Source organism: Petaurus breviceps, unplaced genomic scaffold (assembly GCF_028583685.1).
Source record: "Petaurus breviceps papuanus isolate PSGF00001 unplaced genomic scaffold, PetGlider_PUasm1.0 139, whole genome shotgun sequence".
Lineage (NCBI taxonomy): Eukaryota > Metazoa > Chordata > Mammalia > Diprotodontia > Petauridae > Petaurus > Petaurus breviceps.
This window is the reverse complement of record NW_027185697.1, coordinates 8,593,372-8,618,663: the sequence shown is the minus strand read 5'-3', so window position 1 is coordinate 8,618,663 and position 25,292 is coordinate 8,593,372. Positions and strand designations below refer to the sequence as shown.

General features: G+C 49.0%; 1 protein-coding gene across 3 annotated transcripts in view; it reads left to right on the top strand.

Moving 5' to 3' along the window:
* SMOX (spermine oxidase) overlaps positions 1-22,001 on the top strand; it is a 74,029-nt gene extending 52,028 nt beyond the window's left edge. For all 3 annotated transcript variants that reach the window (XM_069065968.1, XM_069065984.1, XM_069065976.1), the window contains exons 2-7: positions 1,716-1,950; positions 10,382-10,608; positions 15,077-15,250; positions 16,196-16,955; positions 20,235-20,395; positions 21,506-22,001. In XM_069065968.1, the coding sequence (XP_068922069.1) occupies positions 1,743-1,950; positions 10,382-10,608; positions 15,077-15,250; positions 16,196-16,955; positions 20,235-20,395; positions 21,506-21,643 (1,668 nt within the window). In that variant the 5' untranslated portion in view covers positions 1,716-1,742 and the 3' untranslated portion in view covers positions 21,644-22,001. The remainder of the gene's footprint in view (positions 1-1,715; positions 1,951-10,381; positions 10,609-15,076; positions 15,251-16,195; positions 16,956-20,234; positions 20,396-21,505) is intronic.
* Positions 22,002-25,292: the final 3,291 nt, after the last annotated feature.

The window sequence follows — 25,292 nt, the reverse complement described above, 5'->3', positions numbered from 1 at the left end:
AGAGAGAGAGAGAGAGAGAGAGAGACAGAGAGAGAGACAGAGAGAGACAGAGAGAGACACAGAGAGACACAGAGAGAGAGAGAGACAGAGAGAGAGAGACAGAGAGACAGAGACAGAAAGACAGAGAGAGAGACAGAGAGACAGAGAGAGCAAGAGAGAGACAGACAGAGACAGAGAGAGAGAAAGACAAACAGACAGAGACACACAGAGAGAGAAAGACAGAGACAGACAGAGACAGAGAGAGAAAGACAGACAGAGACAGACAGAGAGACAGAGAGAAAGACAGACAGACAGAGACAGAGAGAGAAAGACAGACAGACAGAGACAGAGAAAGAGACAGAGAGAGAGACAGAGAGAGACACAGAGACACAGAGAGAGACAGAGAGACAGAGACAGAGAGAGAGACAGGGACAGACAGACAGAGTTGGGGAGGGGGAGAAGGAAAAGGAGAGAAAGTCAGAGAAGAGCAAGGACAGTGAAGAGGCATTTCCTCAGCTGCCCTCGGGAGCCCTTTTTGAATTTGACCTGGGTCGTTGGATACTTGCATTCAGGGTCCAGCAGGTCCAACCTTGTCCTTGGGCTCCTGAGGTTTCTCCTTTGCTTCTGAGCTGGTCATTGGGGTTCCTCTGTGTAAGGGGGTGAATGGGCAGGGGCTGCATGGGAAGCTTGGGGTGGGTGCTGTTTATGGGGAGGCTGGGGCACGCTCTTTGAGACTGCCATTCTGCTCTGGGGTCCGTGCTATCCTCCCCAACAGGGGCCCTTTCTTTCCTTTGCTGACCCCTCTTTCATTCCTTTCCTCCTTTTTCTGCTTCACCTTGGGGTCAGTCATGCCACACTCTGACTGAGCAAAGATGGGGTCCTCACCAGCTGATGAGGGAGTAATTGGGGGTAGAAATAGAGCTGGCTGTCCTGATGGGATTCCAGGGCCATGATGGGGGATCCCTCTTCCCTAATTCCTTCCCCTTGCTGAAACCCCTTCCTTAAGGATGAAAATCCATTCATTCCAATCCCCTTTGGGAAAGGGGACCTCACAGGCTCATAGATTTGGAATTGGACAGGACTTCAGAGGTCACTCTTCGGATGTGACAGATGAGGAATAAGGCCCTTGTATTTCTGAACCTACTAAGGAGGAGTTCTCAAACTGAATTATAAAGAAGTATGGTGAGGGAGGGGACTGGGGATCTGGGTTTGAGTCCCGGCTCTGCCAATCACTACCTGCATGACCCTGGCCAAGTTACTGCAGCTCTTTTGGTCATAGTTTCCTTATCCATAAAAATAGGGGCCACATGAGATGTACTCTGAGACCCCTTCCATTCCTAACTCTGAGCCTGTTGTCATACACTGCCAGGATCTTTCCTGAGGGTGGAGGTTGTTGGGGAGAAGGGCAGGGAGTGTCTGGGAGCCCTGGGTTGGGAAAATCAGTGATTGGATTTCACTCTTAGAGGTGAGTGGGTGGGTGGGTGGAGGGAAGGATGGAGGGATGAAGGGATGGGAGGCATAAATGGAGGGATGGATGGAAAGATAGAGGGATGGAGTAGAAGGAGGGATGAATGGAGGTTTAGAGGAATGGAGGGTTGGATAAATGGGAGGATGGATGAAAGGATAGAGGGATGGAAGAGTGGAAGGAGGGATGGAGGGAGGGAAGACGGTTTGGAGGGCTGACAAACTTTACAGGCTCAGCATTCTCTTCCTCCTTTCTTCCCCCTTCCCTGCAGGTTCCTTAGAAAGCGAGCTCGGACGGTATGCAAAGTTGTGAAACCTCTGGTGACAGTGCGGATGACCCCCTCAGTCGTGGCTTGCCGAGAAGGAGACAGCCTCGAGTGGTCGTGATTGGCGCTGGCCTGGCCGGTCTGGCCGCCGCCAAAGCCCTCCTGGAGCACGGCTTCACGGATGTCCTAGTGCTTGAGGCATCCGACCGCATCGGAGGCCGAGTGCAGAGCGTGAAACTCGGTGAGAAGCCCTGCCCTGCCCTGCTCCTTCCCCTCCTCCTCTTCTCTTCCCAAAAGTCTGCCTGCTGACCATCACAGTCCCCGGAATTCCACCACTGCATGCTCATTCCTTGGGAACAGAATTCTTCTCCTTGAAAGTACTAAGAATGTTTCTGGAGCTCTTTCTGATAATATTATCTCCTGATAACCTGGAAGTAACCCTGTGAGGCAGGACCAAGGATTATTATCTCTTTCTTATGATTAATTTGTGCAAAGCATGATGGTATGTTGGCAAGAACTGTAAGTGGAGACCCAGGTTCTAGTTCCAGCTGGGACATTAAGTGACCAAATGACCTAACTCATAGGTACCAAAATGGTTTGCCATTTCCTTCTCCAGCTCATATTACAGATCAGGAAACTGAGGCAAACCGGGTGAAATGACTTGCCCAGGGTTATACAGCTAGTGTGTCTGAGGCTGGATTTGAACTTAGGTCTTCCTGACTCCAGACCTGATGCTCTAACCAATGGGTCACCAACCTGCCCAAAAAATCTTACCCTCTGACACCTTGGGGAGAGGTTCATGCTTAGTAGGTGCTTAATCAATGTTTAGTTAAATTGATATGCCCCCTCGTGTCCTGGGACAGGAAGCTTAGATGTTTGGCCGCAGAATCAGAACATCAGTGATGGAAAGATTTTCTAGCTCACTACTCTTTCATTTACAGATGAGGACCCCAGGTCTGAGCCAAGTTCTTTCTGTTAGCTAACTCCTTGCATGTGGAAGGAAAAGCCCTTTAGTCTGACTCTCCTCCCCCCCAGCCCCTGCCCTGTGCCCCAAGGGGCCCCAGTGCCCACAACTCCTGGGTCAGAGCCAGAGGCCAGGACTGGGAGAGGCAGGTTCTCATTCCTGCTGGGTTCCTGCCCAGCTCCAAGACCTTGGAAATGGTTTCTCCTCTTGAGACGCTTCTTCATTGTATGGGAGGGAAAGGCACTGGGGTTGTTTAGCTTGGAGGAAGGAGAAGACAAGAGCGTTGTCTTCAAGCTCTTTGTGAAGAGTGGAAGAAAGAGGGTTGAGCTTCTCTAACAGCGGGTAGAACCAGGTGAATAGGGCAAAAGTAGCAGAGGGGTAGATTTAAAAATATGTAATATAAAAATATTATATATGTAAAAATATATGTAACATGTAATATATTATAAATGATGTGATGACAATATCTAGCATTTACATAGTGCTCATAGGTTTACAAATGTCATCTCATTTGATCTTCACAACAACCCTGCAAAGTGGGTGCTCTTATTTTACAGAGGAGGAAACTGAGGCAGGCAGAGGTTAAGTAACTTGTCTAAGGTCAAATGACTGGTGAGTGTCTGAGGTCAGATTTGAATTCAGGTCTTTCTGGCTCTAGCACTCTATCCACTGAGCTGCCTACCTGCCTTGATAAAACTGAGAGCTGTCCAGCAATGGAATGGGCTGCCCCGAAGGGTGGTGGGTGCCCCTCCTCAGAGGCTTGACAACCGCGGGTCAGTTTAGGTATATTGGGACTTTCTTTTAGGCAGGGCTTGGCTTAGGTGGCCTCTGAGGTCCCTGCCAACTCAGAAGCTCTGAGGTTCTGTGATTTGTGAAGCGAAGGAACGATGATGGTGGCCATTGATGGCTGCCATTGGTGCCAACCTATTTCCATAGACAATTTCATAGGAGCCTCACCAATGAAACAGGTAGGACCCATCTTAGCTCCAATTTACTGAATAAGAAAGTCACTTCCCCAGGGTCACACAGTGGCAGGTATCAGGAGGGAGGAGTTGGACCCAGGCGTTCCTAAGTCCAACACGCTCTTCAATGTCATTGCCCTTCTATTTGGACTGGACAAAATGACCCTCCAGTTGCCCTCTGAGTAGCATTGAGCTGGATGCCATCTAGAGTCCCTTACAGCTTTAACAGAATCTGATAATTGGAAGTGACCTTGGCGGTCATCTCGTCTGTTTGGTGGTTCCATAAACCGTGAGTCCTGGGTTCTAATCCTAGTCACCAACCTAATCTAATCATTACATTTCTGTATATTGGGACAAATCACCTTAATCTTTACTCTCCCTTTTTATTCATCTGTCAAAATAAGGAAATAGCTAATGTTCATCTAAACATTTCAGATGTATTATCTCTTTTGATTTTCACAACAACCCTGTAGAGGGGGTACTGTTATCACCCCCATTTTACAGATGTGGAAACTGAGACTGAGATTAAGAGACTAGCCCAGGGTCACAGAGATAGTAGGCATAGGATTTGAAGTTAGGGCTTCCTGTCTCCCAGGATCTTAATCTTGGTCCTGCTGCTACTACTACTACTACTACTACTACTACTACTACTACTACTACCACTACCACTACCACTACCACTACCACTACTACTACTACTACTACTACTACTACTACTACTACCACTACTACTACCACTACTACTACTACCACTACCACTACTACTACTACTACTACTATTATTACGACTACTACTACTACTACTACCATCACTGCTACTACTTCTGCTACTACTACTGTTACATTATCATCGTTGTCACCACCGGCATTTCTATAGTACTTACTATGTGCCAGACACTGTGCTAAACACTTTGCAATTATCTCATTTGATCATCACAAAAACCCTAGGAGATATTATTATCCACATTTTACAGATGGGGAAATTGAGGCAACCAGAGGTTGAGTGACTTGGACAGGGTCACACATCTAGTTAAGGGTCTGGAGTTGGATTTGAACTCAGGTCTTCCTGACCCCAGGCTCAGCTCTCTGTCTACCCAGATCTATCTAATAATGCCAATTGCCTTGCCTGCTTAGACCCATGAATTGTTAGAACTAGGTAGGGACTTGGAGGTCACCTGCATACATTTGGACCAGAAAGCTTCTCATCTCACTGATAGAGAAATTGAGATCCAGGGAGGATTGACCTAGAGAATGATAGACTCACAGACCGTTAATGCGGGAAGGCATTGGAGGGACCATTAGTCCAAGAGTTCTTAGCTTGGAATCCATGAACTTAACATTTTTTTGACAGCTGTATTTCAATAGAATTAATTCCTTTTGTAATCCTATGTGTTTTTTTGGATGCATTTCAAAACAAGATTCTGAGGAAGGGCCTGTGGGCTTCTCCAGCTGGCTGCCCAAGGGGTCTGGGCCCCAGACGAGGGGGAGCCCAGCTCCCTGTTTTGTACATGAAGGGGTATTGTGGAGGCTCAGCAGACAGGAATGTGCTTGAAAAAATAGAAAGTCCTGAAATCAAATCGTATGATTCTCACTTATCAGTCCAGTGGCCTTGGATGCCTACTGGTCCCAGGCTGGTACCCAGGGCCATCCTCCCTAGTCCCTGGACCTGTTTGCTCGCTCTCTTTGGCAACACCTGGAAATAGCGGTGTTTCTGCTCTTAGCTTAGACGTGCGCTGGGGAGTGGGTCTCCTATTTTTAGCTGCAGCTCCAATAATGAGATGCTGCCTGGGGAGGAGGAGAGGAAACAGTTTCCTTCTTTCTTTCTTCCAGCCTGCCCTGCCTCCCCTCCATAGCTGCCCCTCCCCGTGGGCCCGGGCTCTTGCTACCACCTGGACCTGCTGTGGGACAGGGGAGGGAATGTTGCTGGTGGGGACGGGGAGAAGGGATATTCAATTCAACCAATTCTGTAGGAGCTTGGGATCCAAAGACCAAAACAAAATGGCCCTGTTCTTAAGGACCTAATATTTTACTGGGACGACAGGGTGGATGCACAGATGGGGCAAAGAAGGTAGTTTGAGGTAAGAGTGTGTGAGTGTATGTGTGAGTGTGTGTGAGTGTGAGTGTGTGTGAGCGTGTGTGAGTGTATGTGAGTGTGTGTGTATACTTACATGTGTGCACACTCTCAAGAGTGCACTTGAGCCCAAGGACCAAAAGCGAGGCCCACCTCTTAACTAGGCTAATTGTAAGAGCTTTACAGAGCCCTGTCTTTTCTGTCTGGGCACTCCTTGATGAATTCATCCACTTATTAAGAGCCTGCTATGTGCCAGGGACTGTGCTAGGCTCTGGGGGCACAAAGCAGTCAATCGACAAGCATTTATTCAGGGCTGCCGGAGACAGAGACAAAATGAAACCCGCCCTTGGGGATGTTCCAGTCTACTGGGGAAGAGAGCATGTGTAAATAGTCTACCCAAAGTACGTACAAAGCCGATGCAAGGACTTTTCTTTGGTGGGGGGAGGCAGAGGACCCTAGTAACTAGTGGGGATTGGGAAAAGTCTCTTGAAAGAGGTGATGTCTGAACAGAATTTTGAAGAAAACAAGTCATTTTTTTAAAAAGAGGGAATATATTTCGGGTACAGAGGACAGATAGTGAAGAGGACTTCCCCCTCCCCCCAAAATGCCCCTACCCATAGAGGAGCTGGGTTTTGAATCTGAGCTGGCTGTTGAGCTATTCTCTTCTCCCTAAGCCTCAGTTTCCCCACCTGTAAAATGGGGACAATACTAACTCCTGCCTCACAGCATTGTTGTGAAAATCAAATAAGACAACATTTATATAAAGTGATCTGCAAACCCCAAAGCGTTGTAGACATGATTATTACAAAGTCTCTCAGTGCCTGCAGATCTGTCAGACTGAGTGACTGCTGAGGTCTCACCCAGCTCCTAAACTTGAGGGTTCTGTGATCTGCAGGTGGAAGAATTTCTGCTCTGGGAATGGGTGAAATATTGATGAAATCACAGGGTTAGAGCAGGATGAATGAATGAATGGAGGGTGGGACAGAGGCCTGGAGAGATGAAGTAATTGTGACGTGTGATGTGTAAGCTTTAAAGCTATAGATATGCCTCCTCCTTCCCTCCTCTTCCTTCTCCATTTCTTCCTCTCCCTCCTCCTCCTCTTCCTCCCCCTCCTCCTCCAGTCAGACCACAGTTTAGCCCTAGCTCTAAATGTGTGCCCTTGGGCAGTCACTTTGCCAGCCTGGGCCTCAGTTTCTCATCTATAAAATGAAAGGTAGGACTTGATCTGGGAGGTCCTCACCTGCTTTAGAGTTCTGGTCCTGGGGACTCTCAGGGATCCCTTCTTCTCTTTCTTCTGGCCAGTTTGTAAGATCCCTCCCTTCCCAGATGCCACCTTGTGGTACATATCTGGGAAGAGCTGTATGCAGATCGTGGCAACCAGCAGAGAGGCTGAAGACTGGTCTCAGAGACAGAAGGATTTGGGTTCAAATCCTGCTTCTGACAAATCCTGACCACCAGGCCCTGAGCAGGTCACTTCCCTTCCCATGGATGACCCAGGAAACCCTCTGGGACTCTAGGTTATAGAGAGAAGTACCATGTATTGGAGGAGGGAGTTTCCTCCTCTGGAAGTCCCTGATACCAGGGCAATCATAGGTACAGACTCAGTCTTTCTTCTCTGAGAAGGAAGGACAGTATATTATTGTAGTGGAGGGAAGGCTGACCCCAGAGTCAGGGAGACCTGGGTCTGCCTCCTGCTTCTGGAATCACATTGGGCAAATCACTTAACCTCTTTAAATGTCAATGGCCTCACCTACAAAGTGGGAATAATGCCCTTCTGTGAACCTTGGAGGGCTCTAGAAATGGCAGTCATTACTGTGAATATGTTTTGAAATACTTTAGGGAGGAAGGGGAATTCCCAAAGGGGGAATACTGGTTGAGCTCCTTCTGTCCAGGATGGAGCAAGAGGAAATGAATCATAGTGTCAGAGCAGGAAGGGGCCTGAGAGACTCTCTCATCCAATATTCTTCTCTTCCTTCCTTCCTCCTCTCCCCCCCCCCGCCCCTTACACTTCTTTTATAGATGAGAAATCAAGAATGGGAGACTGGGAATGGGGAAATCACTTGCCCAAGGTCATACAGTGAGTTCACCCTTTTAATTTCACCAAGGGCTAAATGCAAGGAGGGACCCAGGTTACTCTGTGACTAGGACTGAACACTGGCCTAAGTTAGCAAGGGAGTTTCCTTCCTTTGTGGGTTTTTAAGAATGCCCTTGGGACTGATCTATCCCAGCCATGGACTTCTCTGGTTCTCAGGAGCCCTCACTGAATGAAGGTCCTGGTTTTCATGGAACTGACGCTCCATCTGGAAATTCAGCTACAGAGTGGGAAGAAAGGGCAGAAGTGCACAGGTCACATCCATGGGTTAGGTGGCTGTGCCCGAGAGATGGGCAGGACCTGTGGAGACAGAGGCCTGGTGACCCTCCATTTTGGCTGGGCCAGTGAAGTTGGTGGCTTCTGTCTCATCCGAGCTTTGTAAGCAGTCATTCTGCTTGCATGGGTCCTGTACCTTCTGGGCAGAGGAAAAGAGGAAGGGGAAGAATGGTGCCTCCATTGCCTGGTCCAGGAGGGCTCAGGGCTGGTGAAGGTGGGGAAGGAGAGAAGGGCTAAAACTGGGGGAAGGAAAGAGGGTGATGGGTCCGGTGTGAAGGAGGCCGGCATCCTGGACTCAATGGAGCATTAACATGCTGTGTGACATGGGGCAGGCTTATTTTAACCAATCACTGTTGCTGTCTTAATAACATTGCTGTCCCTTCTAATGGCCCATTTCTTCCCACCATCCCCTCCTCTTATGATAATAAAGACATAAGTCTTTTTGAACCTGACCTGGGATTTCACTGGGATAGGGAGTTCCCAATGAGTTAACTCCCTCTACCAATACCAATACAATATAGACCTAGGGAAACACCTAGACCACTGAGATGTGAATTGACTTGTCCAGGGTCACCTGGACAATGTGTGATAGTAGAGGGTTTGAACCTAAGACTTCTTAACTCAGAGCCCCCACAACATACTGCTACTCACCAAATCAATTCAGAATTTCAATTCCATAAACATTTATTAAGCACTTGCTATGTGCCAGACATCGTGTTAAGTGTTGGGGATACTGGAGCGGCTAGGTGTCACAGTGAGTAGAGCGCCGACCCCAGAGTCAGGAGGACCCGAGTTCAGTTCCGGCCCCAGACACTTAACACACCTACACAAAAAAACTAGGGGTGTAACCTTGGGCAAGTTACTTAACCCCAATTTCCCTCTAAAAAGCAAAAAAAGAAAAGTGTGTTCAAGGAGCTCGCAGTCTAATGGGGGAGACCCCATGCAAACAAATATATAGAAAGCAAGCTGTGCAGATAAATGGAGGTAATTAACAGAGGGGAGGTGCTGAAAGACGAGGGCTTGGGGAAGGCTTCCTGTAGAAGGTAGGATTTTAATTGGGGCGTGAAGGAAGCCAGGTGGGTCAGCGGTCAGCCATGAAGGAGGAGGATGTTGTGGCTATGGCAGATGTCCAGGGCCAAGAGAGGGCGTGTCCAAGAGTACACGTCAGGAATGAGGTGTGAGAAGACTGGAAAGGTGGGAGGGGGCCAGGTTAGAAGGGGCTTTCAATGTGAAACCAAACATTTTGAACGTCTCCTGGAGAAAAGGAGCCACCGGAGCTTACTGAGTAGGAGGAGGGGGCGAGATGACAGAAAGACCACTAAGACAAACCCCCACCCCAACACATCTTCAAAACAAAAACATGACAATGTCTCCCTGTCATAGACGCATCATTAAGTGCCCTGCTCTGCCGAGAGGAAGGCAGCGGTCTGGGCGTTGTCCTGAGCAGAACTGAAGGCTTCTCCTTAGAGCAGTCTAGTCATTGGACGAGGAGGAGGATTGCATTTATCATTAAGGTGTATGTAAAACACTTTCTGTATATGATTTCGTTTGATCCTCACAACAGCCCTGTGAGGTGCATAGTATTATTATTCCCATCTTACAGATAAGGACACTGAGGCTGGGACAGGTGAAGTGACTTGTCCAGGATCACACAGCTTGTGAGTGTCTGAGGCAGGATTTGAACCCTAGTCTTTGTGCCTCCAGGTCCAGTACTGTACGCACTGACCCCAGTGCACATTACTCCCTTGGTTCTGTGCATTGAAGATGGGAAATCTAGACACAGGAAAGAATTTAGAGGCCCTCTAGCCCAATCCTCTCATTTTACAGCTGAGGACACTAAGTCCCACAGAGGTGATTTGACTTTTCCAGGTCACTCAGTAAACAACAAAGGCAAAATCTGAACCCAGATCCTTTAACTCACAACACAGTGGGTTTCATTTGGAGGCAAGCTGTTGCTGCCTCTGGGTCTATTTCTTTGACTCTAAAAGAGGTGAGTTAATGCCTGCTCTGCCTAATCCTAGTGGAAGGAGGGAAAGTGAGGGTCTGCAAGACCTTAGGCAAGTCACTTCTCCCTTCTGGGCCTCAGTTTCCTCATCTGTAAAATGAAAAAGGTGGATGGATTCGATGGCCTCGGAGGTGACTTCTGGCATGAGAGTGGCGCTCATAGGACCCATGGTGGGGTGCTGGCCAAGTCACCTCATCTGTAAAAGGAGGGGGTCGGATTCAGGGGCCTCTTAGTCTGTGTGACTCTAAAGGAAGCTTTCTACCAATGGGAGAGGTGACGATTCTGACGGTCCTCTTCATTAGAACACGCCACCTTTGAACTGGGAGCTACCTGGATCCATGGTTCCCATGGAAACCCCGTCTACCATCTAGCAGAAGAGAATGGTTTGCTGGAAGAGACGACTGATGCAGAGCGCAGTGTGGGCCGCATCAGCCTCTACTCCAAGAATGGCGTGGCCTACTACCTCACCAATCGTGGCCAGAGAATCCCTAAGGATGTGGTTGAGGAATTCAGCGATTTATACAACGAGGTGGGTCAGGGGCTGCGGGGGATCACGGGTGGGAGGGAAGGAGGCAAGGGGAGCCCCAAGACTGGGCGCCAGGAGCTGGAATTGGGGGGGCCTGGCTCCATCCTTCTCTCTGTTAATTTAGAAAAGTCGCTGCCCCTCTTGGGCCTTGGCTCACCCACCTGGACTACACCATGACCGCTTCTGCTTCCCAAGTGGGGTCTGAGACTTAGCTGAAGAAAAACGGAGCACAGATTCTGGAAAGAGTTTGGATACTTATTGGCTGTGTGACCCTGGGCACGCCAATCATCTCTATTTGCCTCAGTTTCCTCTTCTGTCAAATACGCTGGAGAAGGAAATGGCAAACCACTCCAGTATCTTTGCCAAGAAAACAGGTCACAGAGAGTTGGGCTCTACTGAGCAACAATACAAGTATTATCTCATTGAATCCTCACAACAACCTTGGGAGGGAGTTGCTATTTTCAAACTCATTTTACAGATGAGGGAAACTGAGGCTAAGTGATTTGCTGAGGGTCATAAAGCTACTAAGCTTCTGAGGTAGGATTTGAATTCAGGTCTTCCCCATCCCAAGTCTAATAAGGGATCTCATTGGTGTGGCAAACCCTCAGTGACAGGGAAGGTCCCTCCAAGGGGAGTTACTCCTTGGTAATTCAGTCTTTGAGTGTGGCCTGGGCCACTGAGACCTGCAGGGAGTGTGTATCAGAGGGAGGATTTGGCCACTCCACCATACTGCCTTGAGGTGTTTATGAATACTTATCAATTCAGTATTATCTGAGTTACTCTTTGTGACTTACCATTTGATTGAAAGAAATGGGGATGTTTCACTTTAAAGGATTATCACCTGGAATGGGGATTGGGTTTGTGCTGCTTGGCTCCAGATTTCAGTTAGTGTAAGAAAATGTTTCCTAATAACTGAAGCCTTGAAAGGTGGTGAGTTCCCTGTCACTAAAGGTATCCAAGCAGGGACTGGATCACACTTTTTGTCAGGGATGTTGTGGAGGGGATTCCTGGTTGGGTAGAAGTTGGACCAAATGACCCCAGAAGTCCCTCCAAACGCTCAGATTTTGTGTTTCTGGATTTTATGCTCTGGATAAAGTGAAACAGACAAGGAACCTGTAATTGGTATTCTCATGATGAATGGCACCTTGCACAGGTCAGTTATTAAGAAAACAACCTTGACCCATTAGAATTAGGAAGTTTTTCCTAATGTCACTCATCCCCTATGAGACTCATCTCATGAGAGGGGGGATTGATTGACTTCTTGGGTGGGACCAAGCTTCGTGTGACTCTGGGTAACTTAACCTCCCTGGGTCAAATTAGGGGGTTGGGCTAGATGGTCCCTAAGGTCCCTCCTAATCCTAACACTGTGATTCTAAGACTTCTGTGGGAAAAGAAATTCCCCTCCCGGGTGACCTCCAACTCTGGGGCTGGGAGATTGTCTTCACACTCACTAGGAAGCTCAAGAGGGGATTTGTCCAGGACTCTTGTCATCTGTGCACGTTTCCCTCTCCAGAGAGCCCTAACTCATGGCCTTCCAGTACCCATAGGAGAATGAGGGGGTGGTTCCTAAGGAGATCCCACCTGAGCAGTGCCATGGAGGCATGACTGAGCCAGCCCAATGCCTTCCTTGAAATCACAGCCTCAGAGCCCATGCTCCTCCTTGGGGAATGGGCCTTGGCTCTGCTTCTTAATGGCCTCAAAGCAGGCAGATCTCAGGGTCCTGCGGGAAGAAAAACAGTGGTCCTAGATTTAGGGCCTGGATTAAAATCCAGTCTCTAACTCTTATTAACTATGTGACCTTGGGTAAGTCACTTAACCTCTTCCAAACTTTCAGATCAAAGGATGATAGACCTTCACCCTCAGACAGATAAAACATTTATTAATTTATTTACTACTCTGTGCTGGAGCACTGTGCTAATTGCTAGGTGTGCTTCTCCCTCTCCTTGCCCCTCCTCTTCCTCCTCCTCCTCCTCTTCCCCCCCTTCTTCTCCTCTTTCTCCTCCTCCTACTCATGTTCCTCCTCTGTCATCATCATTGTCTTCCTCTTCTTCTTCCCCTCCTCCTCTTCCTCCCCCTTCTCTCTCCTTCTAGTAGAGGAAGACAATGCATAATGGAGAAGGGGAGGGAGGAAAAGGGTACCTCAAGAAGACTGCAGTGGATCACAGGCATTAGAAAGCCAGGAGTGGCGCCCTCATTTCTACCTACTGGACTAGAGATGGTTGGAGAGGGCAGCTAGGATGGGAAGACTGTAAGAAGGGGCACCAAGTCTGGCAAAGAAGTCAGAGAACTTTGGGGGTTCACAGGAGCTCCTGATTGTAAATCGATGACATTGACTGAACTGGCTCTAAAAGTAGATCTTCAAACAAAGACAAGGAACCATTGGAAACTTGGCAGTGTGGTGGACATCCAGCCTGGGTGGATTGGATAAGCTTGGGCTTCCACACTGTGTCTCTCAGAGGCCTCCCTCCTGGGGTTCCCCACCCCTCATCCCTTATCTATCTAGATCTGGGGCTGGAAGGGGTCTGATCTCATTTTACAGATGCAGAAACTGAGGCCCAGAGAGGTCATATGACTTAGGTTCATAGCTCTAGAGAAGCCAGGGACCTTAGTGGCCCCTGAGTCCCACTCTTTAGCTTTGCAGATGAGGAAACTGAGAATTTGAGAGGTTAAGGACTTTGCCTGTAGTCATACAGCTAGTAAAGTAGTAGAGGCAGCATTTGAATCTGGGTCTTGGTGACTTGAATGCCAGCGCACAGTCCATGATACCACGGTGCTCTTCTTTTTAACGTGGCTCAGAGGTTGTTGTTTCATTAAACAACAGTTTAATCGGCCCTCCATGATCAGTTGGCCCTCCATGGCACTGCTTGGTAACCAAGGGAGGGGCTGGGGTCTCCTTAGAAATCATTCTCTGTCCCTTCCTCTTCTCTGAAAGCCTGTCCTCCAGATTTAAGATATGTATCCCTGAGATGGAACCAAAGAGAGATCTTGGAGGGCAATGGCTAACCAGGGGTGTGGGCTGTTTGGAGAGATATACGTGCACAGATACATGTGGGACCTGGCCAAGTCCCCTCGGGTGCTTCCTGGGGGCGGTGGAGACTGTCACGAAGCCTTGGAGCTGGAGGTCACCAGAGAGGGGAATTTCTTTTTCCCTCTGAAGTCTTCGAGACAGTCTGTCAGAGTTGGAAGGTCCTTAGGGATCTTTGGTCGGAATTTATCGAGAGGAAATGAGTCCATTGAGATTAACTGATATGTTCGAGGTCACGCAGGGAATTTCACTTAGAACCTGAACCGAAGCAGGACCCAGGAAAATTCTCATTCCTCTTGGGGTTCATCAAGGACATGATATCAGGAAACTAGGGAGAGCTCTCTGTCTGTCCGTGGGCTGGGATGCCTGGAGGTGGTGGGCTTCCTCTCGCTGCAGGGACTGTGTGCCAGGGATTTTGTAAGGGGTTTCCTTTTGAGACATAGGTTGGACTAGGTGGTCACTGCGGTCCCTGTTGTCCCTGAGATGTGGCCCCCACACCCCTGGAGTTGTCAGTGTTATGTCTCAGCCTCTGGTCTGGTGGGGGGTACCCTTTAAGGAGCCTTCTGGATGATCTTGCATCTCTCAGGGTCCTGCTGGTCTTATTCGAGAGACAAGACCCACCCAGACACACTCACCCCCCCACACATACACCCCTCCCTTGGCTTTAGGAAGCGAGCATTAAAAAACAACAAGAGAAGTTAGTTTAGTGGAATTAAGTAAGCAAGTGCTGAGGGGCTCAAATGAACAGACACACTGTCCAGGGAGACTAATCCAGGGTGGCTTCCTGGAGGGGGTGACTTGGAGCTGGGGCCTGTAGGAAGGTTCGAACTGGAACTCGAGTTAGAATTGAGGCAGGGGAAGGGATGTTAGATGAGAGCCAGACAGGACATGCTTAGAGTCCTGGTTCTGTAACTTTCTTAACCTCTGGAGTCCTCAGTTTCCTCATTTGTAAAATGAGGCAGTGGAAGTGGTTAGCCAGGTGTGGGGAACATGTGACCTTCTAGGTCCTTGGGTGCAGCCTTTGACTGAGTCCAAGTTTTTTTTTATTAGGGGGATTTGTTCTGTGAAGTTTGGATTCAGTCAAAGGTGGCACTTGAGGACCTAGAGGGCCACATGTGGCCTCGAAGCCACAGGTTCCCCAACCTTGCTGCCTCTCAGCTTCTTCTCAACGCTAGATCAATGGTCTGATGTCCCTGCTCACTATTCTCATGGTTTTGGGCAAGTCACTTAGTCCCTCTGAGCCGACTCAGTTTCCTCAGTTAGAAAATGAGAGGGTTGGACCGGAAGGCTTCTGAAACCCCTTCTAGCTAGCTCTTACGTGGGTGGCCTCTCCATCTCCTCATCTATAAATCGAGGGTACTGGACCCGATGCCCTCGTGGCCCCTTACAGCAGCGGGCCGGTGACCCTGTGAATAAGCCCTTATGCTGATCTCGTCCTCTCCCCAGGTCTATAACCTGACCCAGGAATTCTTCCAGAGAGGTAAACCAGTCAATGCTGAGAGTCAGAACAGTGTGGGCGTCTTCACCCGAGAAGAAGTACGAAATCGCATCCGAGCCGACCCAGATGATTCGGAGACCACCAAACGCCTGAAGCTTGCCATGATTCAGCAGTATCTGAAGGTGGGGTGAGGCCTCGGGCCGGGGCAAAGGCTGGTCACCATCCATTTCCTCTGTGGGCCAGCTCACTGACCATCCCTGGGCCTCAGTTTCCTCACCTGTACACAAGGGTGTCAAGCCACCTTGTCTCTGAGGTCTCTTCTGATGATTCTCTGATCTCTGTGGGCTGGATGGTGGAGGAAGAGGCAGAGGGTGAAGAAGCATCCCTGCTCCCTGGGGCCCCTGACCTACTGGAGGAGACAGTTCTTATTCTCAGAGAATCTTTGGCTTGATTTGGGGGAAGATGTCCTCCCAACCCCCTAAGAGGGCCTTTTGTCTAAGGCTGGGAGACAGTATCTCCCAATCAGAGAGAATAAATCACAGACTCCGAGCTGGGAGGGGACTTAGAGGCCAGTGAGTCTAACACCGTGATTCTACAGAGGAGGAAACTGAGGCCCAGAGAGGTGACCTGCTAGCATGCCCAGTAGGTAATGCATGCAGCATGTTCGTGGGTTGAGATGGGAGCCAGAGCACTTTGACTGACAGTGGAGCATTCTGTCCATTGCATAAAGCTGCCTCCCATCAATGGACTCCCATATTAACTCAGTGCATGAATGCACTGAGTAAACAGTCCTCCAATCTCAGCTGCCCTAAAGTCCTGGGAGCTCCTTGGGTGATAATGGGGATAGTCTCAGACTTTGGTTGACCCTCATTCATAGTCTGTTCATCGATTCATTGAACAGACCTTTATCAAGTCTCCTACAAGCCCTCCAGGTGGCACCAGGGCAGTACACAGGCAGAAGACACACTAATGTCAGAAATGTCCCTAACGTTGGATGGGTTCCAGTCCATCAGGGAAGTCCTCCGACCCTTTAGTTAATAAAGTCCCTCTGGCCTAGCACAGCTCGGACCCGAGGCATCTTCCTCTTTCTTTCTCTCTCTTACTCTGTGTCTCCCCTCCTCCGTCAGGTGGAGAGCTGTGAGAGCAGCTCCCACAGCATGGACGAGGTGTCCCTCAGCGCCTTCGGGGAGTGGACGGAGATCCCGGGAGCGCACCATGTCATCCCCTGCGGCTTTATGCGCATCGTAGAGCTGCTGGCTCAGGACATCCCGGACCGCGTCATCCAGCTGGGCAAGGCAGTCCGCTGCGTGCACTGGGACCAGGCGTCAGCTCGGCATGGGGGCCCCGAGATCGAGCAGTTAGCCGACCACAATATCGACACCTCCGATGAAGGCGGGGAAAACCCCAGGGAGGACAGGAGTGAAGGAGGGGAAGAGGAGGGAAGCCAGTGGCCCGTGGCTGTGGAGTGCGAGGATTGTGAGGTGATCCCGGCTGACCACGTGATCGTGACCGTGTCCCTGGGGGTCCTGAAGAAGCATCACTCCACCCTCTTCAAGCCGGCGTTGCCCTCCGAGAAGGCAGGAGCCATCCGCCGCCTGGGCATTGGCACCACCGACAAGATCTTCCTGGAGTTCGAAGAACCCTTCTGGGGGGCCGAATGCAACAGGCTCCAGTTCGTGTGGGAGGATGAGGCTGAGAGCCGGAGCCTCACCTACCCCGAGGAGCTGTGGTACCGCAAGATCTGTGGCTTTGACGTCCTCTACCCCCCGGAGCGCTACGGCCATGTGCTCAGCGGCTGGATCTGCGGGGAGGAGGCTCTCGTCATGGAGAAGTGCGACGACGAGGCCGTAGCCGAAATCTGCACCGAGATGCTTCGGAAGTTCACAGGTGGGCGGCGGGTACCCTTCCTCCAATGGCCTCTCCCATCAGTCACCTTCTGTAATGCCCAGAGTATGTTCTCACCTGTCATCCGAGCAGCAGATGTGCTAAGAAGCAGGCCAGGGGAAGCAAATTGTAATGGAAAGATCGCTGACTTTAGAGTCAAAGGGCCCGAGATCAAACATCACCTCTGACGCTTATTGTCTGTGTGACCATAGATAAATCACCTCATCTCTCTGGGCCTCAGTTCTTTCAGCTATAGAATTAGAGAGTAGATGACTTTGGTCAAGTCAATTCACCTCCAGAGTCTCGGTTTCCTCATCTGCAAAGTGAAGTGGTTGGAGTAGATGGTCTCTTCGGCCCCTTCTAGGTCTATGATACTGTAGCACGCTCTCTAGGGGCTGATCTGAAAACTATAGTTCCCAAGCCCCATCTGGTGTACCTTACCTTAATAATCAGCCAGTAGACAACTTACTTAATCAACAAGCATTCATTAAATCCTTACACTTTGCTGAGTTCTGGCGATACAAAGAAATTAAAAAAAAAATGTCCCTGGGGGCCGCTAGATGGTGCGGTGAATAGAGCACGGGCCTTGGAGTCAAAAGGACCTGAGTTCAAATCGGCCTCAGACACTTAACACTTACTAGCAGTGTGGCCTTGGGCAAGTTACTTAACCCCAATTGCCCTCCCCTTCCTCCCCCCAATTGTCCCTGACCTCAAGGAGTTCACACTTGGGGCACGCTCTCCCACAAATACATGTAGAGTCAGTGGGGAGAATTGTAGAGTACATTGCGAGTGAGGCATACATGTAGCCGAGTAATCATTCTTCCATAAGGCCCTAATGGCATTTATCTTGTGGTATCCTCTTGCTGCTTCTTGGGTGCAGTGTGTTTGGTGGGCAAGTCACCCAGGTAGGTGCCTGGGTCTACTTCTCTCGCTAGGGAGACTCTTAACTGCCACACTAGTCCCCTCTTCAGTCCGTAGTCAGCTCTCTTCTGTGCTGCCAGATGTCCTGCAGAGGTCACTGGCCCTGAATCTCCATGTCTGTGTTCTCTGCTCTGTGCTGGATATGTTGTCTAATGCTGGGCAAGGGGGATCTGCTGCAAGACCCCATGGCTGATGGTGTATAGGAGAGAGAATCCCCCTCCCTTCTCCTTGCTGGTAGAGGCACATGCCATGGAATTGCTTCCTGCCTCAAACACAGTCTTGGACTAGCAGGTTCATCTTTTTAATCTTTGGCCCTCCCAATGGTCATGTGTCTTCTTAATTCTATCAAGGAGAACTTTTTTTTTTTAAGCAATCGCGGTTAAATAACTTGCTCAAGGTTACATGGCCAGGTGTTTCTGGGTGGGTGCTAAGTGTCTGAGCCCGGGATTCGATCTCCAGGTCTTCTCAACACTGGAGCCGGTGCTCTTACTCGCTGTGCTAGCTGGCCGCCCCAAGGAGAACTCCTTTTTGCTTTTTAACGGGATACCAGGGTTTGTATTTTGTTTTAATGTATTAACATGTCGTTATCTCTGCTACCTGCTTCTTACCTGACTCCATGAGCCAGGCTATTGGTTTCTATTCCCCTTCTCCCCTAAAAATTATAGTGATCATCATCATCATCATTGTAACAATAACTCATATTTTGTGCCACTCTCTGTGCTAGGTGTTTTACAAATACTATGTCATTCAATCTTAAAAAAACTTGTTTGGTAGGTGCTATTTTTGTCCCTATTTTGCAGTTGAGGAAACCAAGTCACAGAAGTTCAATGACTTTCCCAAACTAATTTGTGGGAGAACTGGTGCTGTAATCCAGGTGTTTTAGCTCCAGTTGGGGCTCTAGACATTTCTACCCTTTCATTTCCAAGGTTCCTGCTTTAAGTCAGTACATATTCTTCCTTGCTGAGACTCCTTTTTTTCCATCTTTAAAATGAGGTTGGGTGAAAATGCTTTGAACAGCTGTGATTTCCTTGCATGAGTCTTCCTTTCATTAATGTAGTTACAACTCCCCTGAAACTTAACAGATGGTCACTGAGATTTGCTGCAGCCAAACTTAGCTAGTCTGGTCATTGGACCACAAGTGGCCCATCTAGGCCCATTTTTAGAGTCTTTCCAGGTTGGTAGGACTGGGTAGAGCATGGTTTAGGACAGTGTGGCATCCAAGGATCCAGGCAAACCATGGAGAGACTCTAGAGAAGCTTGCAGTGGAGTTAAATTGGTTCAAAGAAAGGAGACAACCCAAGCGTTCTTTCGTCAAGCACCTAATAAATACCATGCTTGCCACCCCCTTTTCTTCGGAAAGTCTATCACAAAAAGCATGCTTTTAGCCGAATCAGAGCTTAGCTCTTTTATGGCTGCCACTGCTGGTATTTATGTACCCCACCTATTACCCCAATGGAGCTTTATCTCTGGGGGGGTAGGGAGGAGACATGCCGTTGGCACCTATATTCCAGATGAGGAAAACAAGGCCAGAGGTCTTCAGTGACTTAGGAGATAGTGGTGGGCCAATAGGATCATAGATTTAGAGCCAGATCAATTAGCAAGCATTTGTTAAACATCTCCTGTGTTCCAGGCACTGTGCTAGATGTTGGGGATACCCAGATAAAAGTGAAAGCAAGTTCCTGCCCTCAGGGAGCTGACAGTCTAGCCAGGGGAGACAATACATTCAGATCTAGGCAGAGTTATACAGTGATGAGGGTGGCCAGGGGCCTGGCAGCTGGGGGTGAGGTTCATTGTAGAAGGTGGTGCTTATCTGCATCTTGAAGGAAAGAAGGCATCTGGAGTGATGGAGGTGGGTATTTCTGTGACCCCCCTGCCATTTTGGAGCTGTAACGCCTGAGAGCTATAAAGGGCTTGCCCAGAGTCACAGGGGAATAAGTCGTCGAACCAGGAGTTGCAGTCAGGTCTTCTAGGTTGAAAATCTGGTGTATTGGCCCAAGGCCAAGCTGAAATCTGGGGCTGCAAGGGACGGTAGAGGTCATTGAATACACATTTCTCTTTTTGGAGATGAGAAACTGAGTCTGAGAGATGTCCCAATGTCCACAGTCACCAGGAAGCAAGTGGAGATTGCCCCCTAGATCTTTCTTGCTCTCTGACCCTTTGTTACCACACTGCCTCTAATCCATCATGACTTCCTTCCCAACCGTCCCTCCCTCCATGACTTTCCTACCCATCCCCGAGGTGGTCACTAGCTCTGTATCTGCCTGTGGATCAGGGAACTTCCTCAGCTTTCAGGCCCTTGGGGGGCTCTGCATCCTCCCAGGGACACCTTTCAGTCCCTCCTCTTGCATGAATCCCCAACAGGGAACCCCGACATTCCGAAGCCTCGCCGGATCCTCCGCTCCTCCTGGGGCAGCAACCCCCACTTCCGGGGCTCCTACTCCTACACCCAAGTGGGCTCAAGCGGGGCTGATGTGGAGAGACTGGCCAAGCCGCTGCCTTATACGGAGAGTTCTAAGACAGCGGTGAGTAGCGTGCCCTCCTGGATGTGGGAGGGAGGAAGGGTGGGACCACCAATCAGTCTGTAAGCTCTTTCGGAGCCCGTGGAGTGATTGGCTCTGGACTCAACCATGCTGTGGGGAAAAGCATGGGAAGATCAGTCCCCATCCAGGTCTGACCCTAGACTCAAATATGTGCTGTCTAATGAGACAATGAGCTGTTCCGTCAATATTCATGGATAACCACCCTGGGAAGAATCCAGGACTATCCATCAGCAAGCATTTATTAAGCTCGTACTATGTGCTAGGTACCAAAGAATGGTAAAAACATTGGAGCTTACCTTCTAATGGGGGGCAGTGGAGAAAGGCAAAAACCAACCAGTCCCTACCCTCAGGGAGCTTACCTTCTGATTGGGGAGACAAAGGGTATATCAGCAGGACTGCACTATATATGTAGAGTAGATGGTCCAAGAGTTGAAGGGGGAAACCCAGAGGAAGGAGCTTGTATGAAGAAAGAGGCTCAGCATTTGGGAATAAGGAAGGGATTGCCCTGTTCAACTCTCAGTACAAGTGTTAGGCTCAGTTCTAGCTCTGAAGTTTGGGAAGGACACTGGGAAGTTGGAGGACTGGAGAGTGTCCAGGGGAGGCCGACTAGGATGGTGAAAGGCACTAGGGAGCTTGTGACATTGGAGGATCAGTTGAAGAATCTGGGAATGTTTGGCCTGGATAAGAGCAGACCTTTGGCAGGAGATGTAATTTATATTGTGAAGGGCTGATATTTGGATGGAGGATTAGTTGGGTTCTGTGTTTTGGGCTGCCTTGGGAAGTTCTGAGTTTCCATTACTGGGGGCTTTCCAGCACAACTTGGAAGGATACTTGCTCAGGCACAAGCTGGACCTGATGGCTGCTGAGGCCCTTTCCAGTGTCCCTGGCCTTTTGGGAGGCACAGGGTTCTTGCCTTCAGTTGTCTATGGGATAGGAGCTGGAGAGGGGAGATAGTGCCCAGACCTTCAGTCCCTGCTTAGTGACGACTTGAGACAAAAGGGGGGCCCTGAGCAGGCAAGCCTCACCCACTGTACCACCCCAGGAGGCTTTTGACTGCCACTCACCTTGGTTTCTCTCCTGGTCTGTTTGCAGCCCATGCAGGTCCTGTTTTCTGGGGAGGCCACGCACCGAAAGTACTATTCTACCACTCATGGTGCCCTGCTCTCTGGCCAGCGGGAGGCAGCCCGCCTCATCGACATGTACCAGGACCTTTTCCAGCGTGGGACCTGAGAGGCCTCCGGGCTCAGAGAGCCCATGACTCGGGACCCCCTTCCCCAGGGCCTCTCGTTCTTCAAGGTCTATGGGGCTATTTTTTCTGATCCTGAGAAGAATTAATTTTTTATCTTTTTTTAATATGCAGAAGCCTCAACTGATTTTACCCAGGGCATCCCCTGTAGCTTTCTTACATACTGTACTGTACCTTCTAACAGGGCTGGGGCGGGGATCTGCTTCTAACCCCTTGGACTTAATCTCTGTGCACCCTTCTGATTGGACTTCTCGGTGCCTCTCAGTTTTTCTCTCCTTTCCCCCTGCTCTGTATTGTAAGTGCCTTCAATACTTTTGGAATAAAAGAGGTGTCTGACCCTTTCTCAGTCCATCCACGCATTGATTTCTTCTTTCACCCACCCATAAAGCATAACTTATTCTCTTCGATCAGCAGGTTCTCCTGTTTAAAAAATCATGTTTAGTTCCCTGGGGTGGGAGGCAGGGCCTGAGTGACTCCAAATTGCTGATGATCTAAAGAGACCCAGGGTCAGGAGTCAGCCTGTGACTGAGGGCAGTTGGTGGTTGGGGTCAGGGACCAGTCAGAGACCAAAATTAGGAGTAAATTATTGGTCAAGTTAGAAATCAGCTTCTCCCTGGGATTAGGAGACCAGTCTGGGGCCTTGTTTAGAAGGGAGTCAGTAGTTAGATTAGGAGTTGGTCTTTTTGGGATGAAGCAGAGCTCTGAGACCATGACTTTGTCCTAGTCAGTGGTACCCTATCTTTACACCTGATCCACAATGAGGGAGGAGCAGGTTGGACTCCCAGGAACTGGCTGATAGAATCACATGCTAGGACACCAGGGGCCCCCAGTTCATCACTGGATAAAAGTCACTTACCTTCCCCAGGGTCTGCTGGATGTCCAAGGGGACAGGAATCCCACTTCCAGATGACATGATCCCATCCTTTGGCCTTTTCCACTGGGCCATGCTGTTGCTACCCCAGGGTACTTGGGAACTGGAGATCCTGAATGGGAGCTTCCTGAAGGAGGGGTCACTTTGCAGAGCCACAGCTGGGCAGAACCTGATGATTTGTGGCAAAAGGCATGCTTCCCCTCCCTCAGTTCTCCCTCTATGGAAGATGCTGCAGGTTTTCACAGCACCAGAGAGAGCAAGAACAAACCACCCTCTCTGTCCTAGGCACAGAGTGTGCAGAATTCTGGACAGGGCACTGGGGGTCAAAGAGTGGGCCAGGATAAAAGGGACCTGAAGTTAAGAAAACACTACCCTGCCCTCAGGGAACTCCTAGTCTCACAGGTAAGACAAAACCCTGGTAGTATGTACTTGGGTAACTTGCTGAACTCTGAACTTTAGCTTCCTCATCTGTAAAATAGGCATTATAATAGGCAACTGGGTATTACAGGGCTGGGGTGGTGGATTTGGTATCTGGAAGACCTGAATTTTAATCCTGACTCAGACATGTACAGCTGTATGACCCTGGGCATGTCACTTGACTTTTCCTGGCCTCAGTGTCCTCCTCTATAAATTCCTCACCTACCTCCCAGGGTTGTGAGGACCAGTGAGAGGACATATGTAAAGGATTTTGCTTAAAGGATATTGCTATTGTCGCTCTTAATAATGATAAAATGATAAATAATAAAAATTATAAGTGCGTTGTGAAGCCTTAGAGCATTACAGAAAAACCGAGCCATTATTTAAAGGGACATAGTTGTAACCCTCTGGGAGCCTCTGGTCTGTAGGTGGGCATGGGAGGAGACAGCCCCCGCCCTTCAAAAGGAGCTGTTCCTTCTCCCAGGGAGCCCTGGGTCCCACCTTCTAGGTGGCTGATGACGTTAGCCTGGAGGCAGAACAAAGGCTCTGGGCGCCATCTGCCGGCACTTGCCGGGCATGACCCATCACTACACCATTCTAAGGAAGACAGTACCTTTGGGGTATTCCCAGGATTTCTCAGTCCCCCAGCCATAAGGACCGTTTGCCAACTCTTTGGTCCCTGTGCACATGTCACTCCAGCCCTCTCTGAGCCCTCCTCACAGGGTGGATCCCTACCTCTCTCTGACTTGGGGGAGAGGCTCGTTGAGAATGGTTGTAGCATCCTGTGACTCGATGGGCTTTTCTGAGCTGGCCAGGCTGGTTGTGGATTGATGATACAGTCCATCCTTGGGCCCAAAACCTTGCTGTCAGTTAAGTGGCGCAGTGGATAGAGCAGTGACCTTGGAATCAGGAAGACCTGAGTTCAAATCCTGCCTCAAACAACATGGTGTGACCCTGGGCCTAAACCTGCCTCAGTTTCCTCACCTGTAAACTGGGGATGATACGAGCATCTACATTACAGGACCATTGTGAGGATGAATGAAATAATGGGTAAAGTGCTTTGCGGTCCTTAAAGCACGGCACAAACACTGCTATTGTGCCTATTCTGGTGGGACCTCAGAGGACGACTTCAGGGGAGGGGCACAATCAGAAGGGGCCTCAGGCACCAGCTCTGGGCAAGAATCTGGTCCACCACACCTGCCTTCAGAGGCAGTCCATTCCACCTTTGGATGGCTCTGAGGTTGAGGATTCCCCTCTGATGGCATCATTGGAACTCAGACCCCCGGCTCTGCTTCTTCTTCCTGTGCCCTCTACAGGGGCCACAAGGTGGCTCAGTGGACAGTGCTCTCTGCACCCTCAGTCAGCAAGCCCTGAGCTCATTGCACATCCCTCCTGGGGCTGCTTCACAATGACGCACTCTGCAAACCTTAAGGCGCTATGTAAGTGCTAGTTATTATTATCAATTATTGTGGCAATAGTAACATTATTAGTAATAGAAGCAGTACAACAATAAGATTGCTGGTGATTATGATTAATAATTAAAATAGGATTATTCATGATATCAGAAATATTAATTGTTACTAATAGGGAGGAATAATACTATGACTACTACCAAATTAGTAATAATTTAATTAATAATTATTACTAACAATATTACAACCATAATACTAATTATTAATAGCATTAGCAATCATATTACCATCATATCACATTAGATATTGTATTAGTGTTGTATTACTAATAATTAACAACATATAATTACTAACAATTCGTATTATGGTTGGAATATTATTATTAATAATAATAGCACTTACTACATGCCAGGCACTTTACAGAAGCACTTTACAAGTATTAACTCATGTGATCCTTACAACACTCCTAAGAGGAAGGTGGTTTTATCCTTGTTTTACAAATGAAGAAACTTCAGCAAATAGAAGTTAAGTGACTTGCCCAGGGTCATACAGCTAGTAAGCATCTGAGGCTGGATTTGAAATCATCATTGTCATCATCACCACCACCATCATCATCACCATCATCATCTCATCATCACCATCATCATCATCATCTCATCTTCATCACCACCATCATCATCATCACCATTATAATTATCTGCATCATCATCATCATCACCATCATCCCCAGTACCTTTCTTCTATACTTAAATATGACTATAGTTTTCCTTTATGTTGTCCCTTCTCCAGGCTCCTCCAGAACCAGTTCTTTCAAGTGATCTTTGTGTGATATCGACCCAAAGCCCTTCACTGTGCACATTGCCATCCTCTGTATGCTTTCCATTTTATCTTGGTCCTTCCTATATTATGGTGCCTGGACCAGAATTCAACACT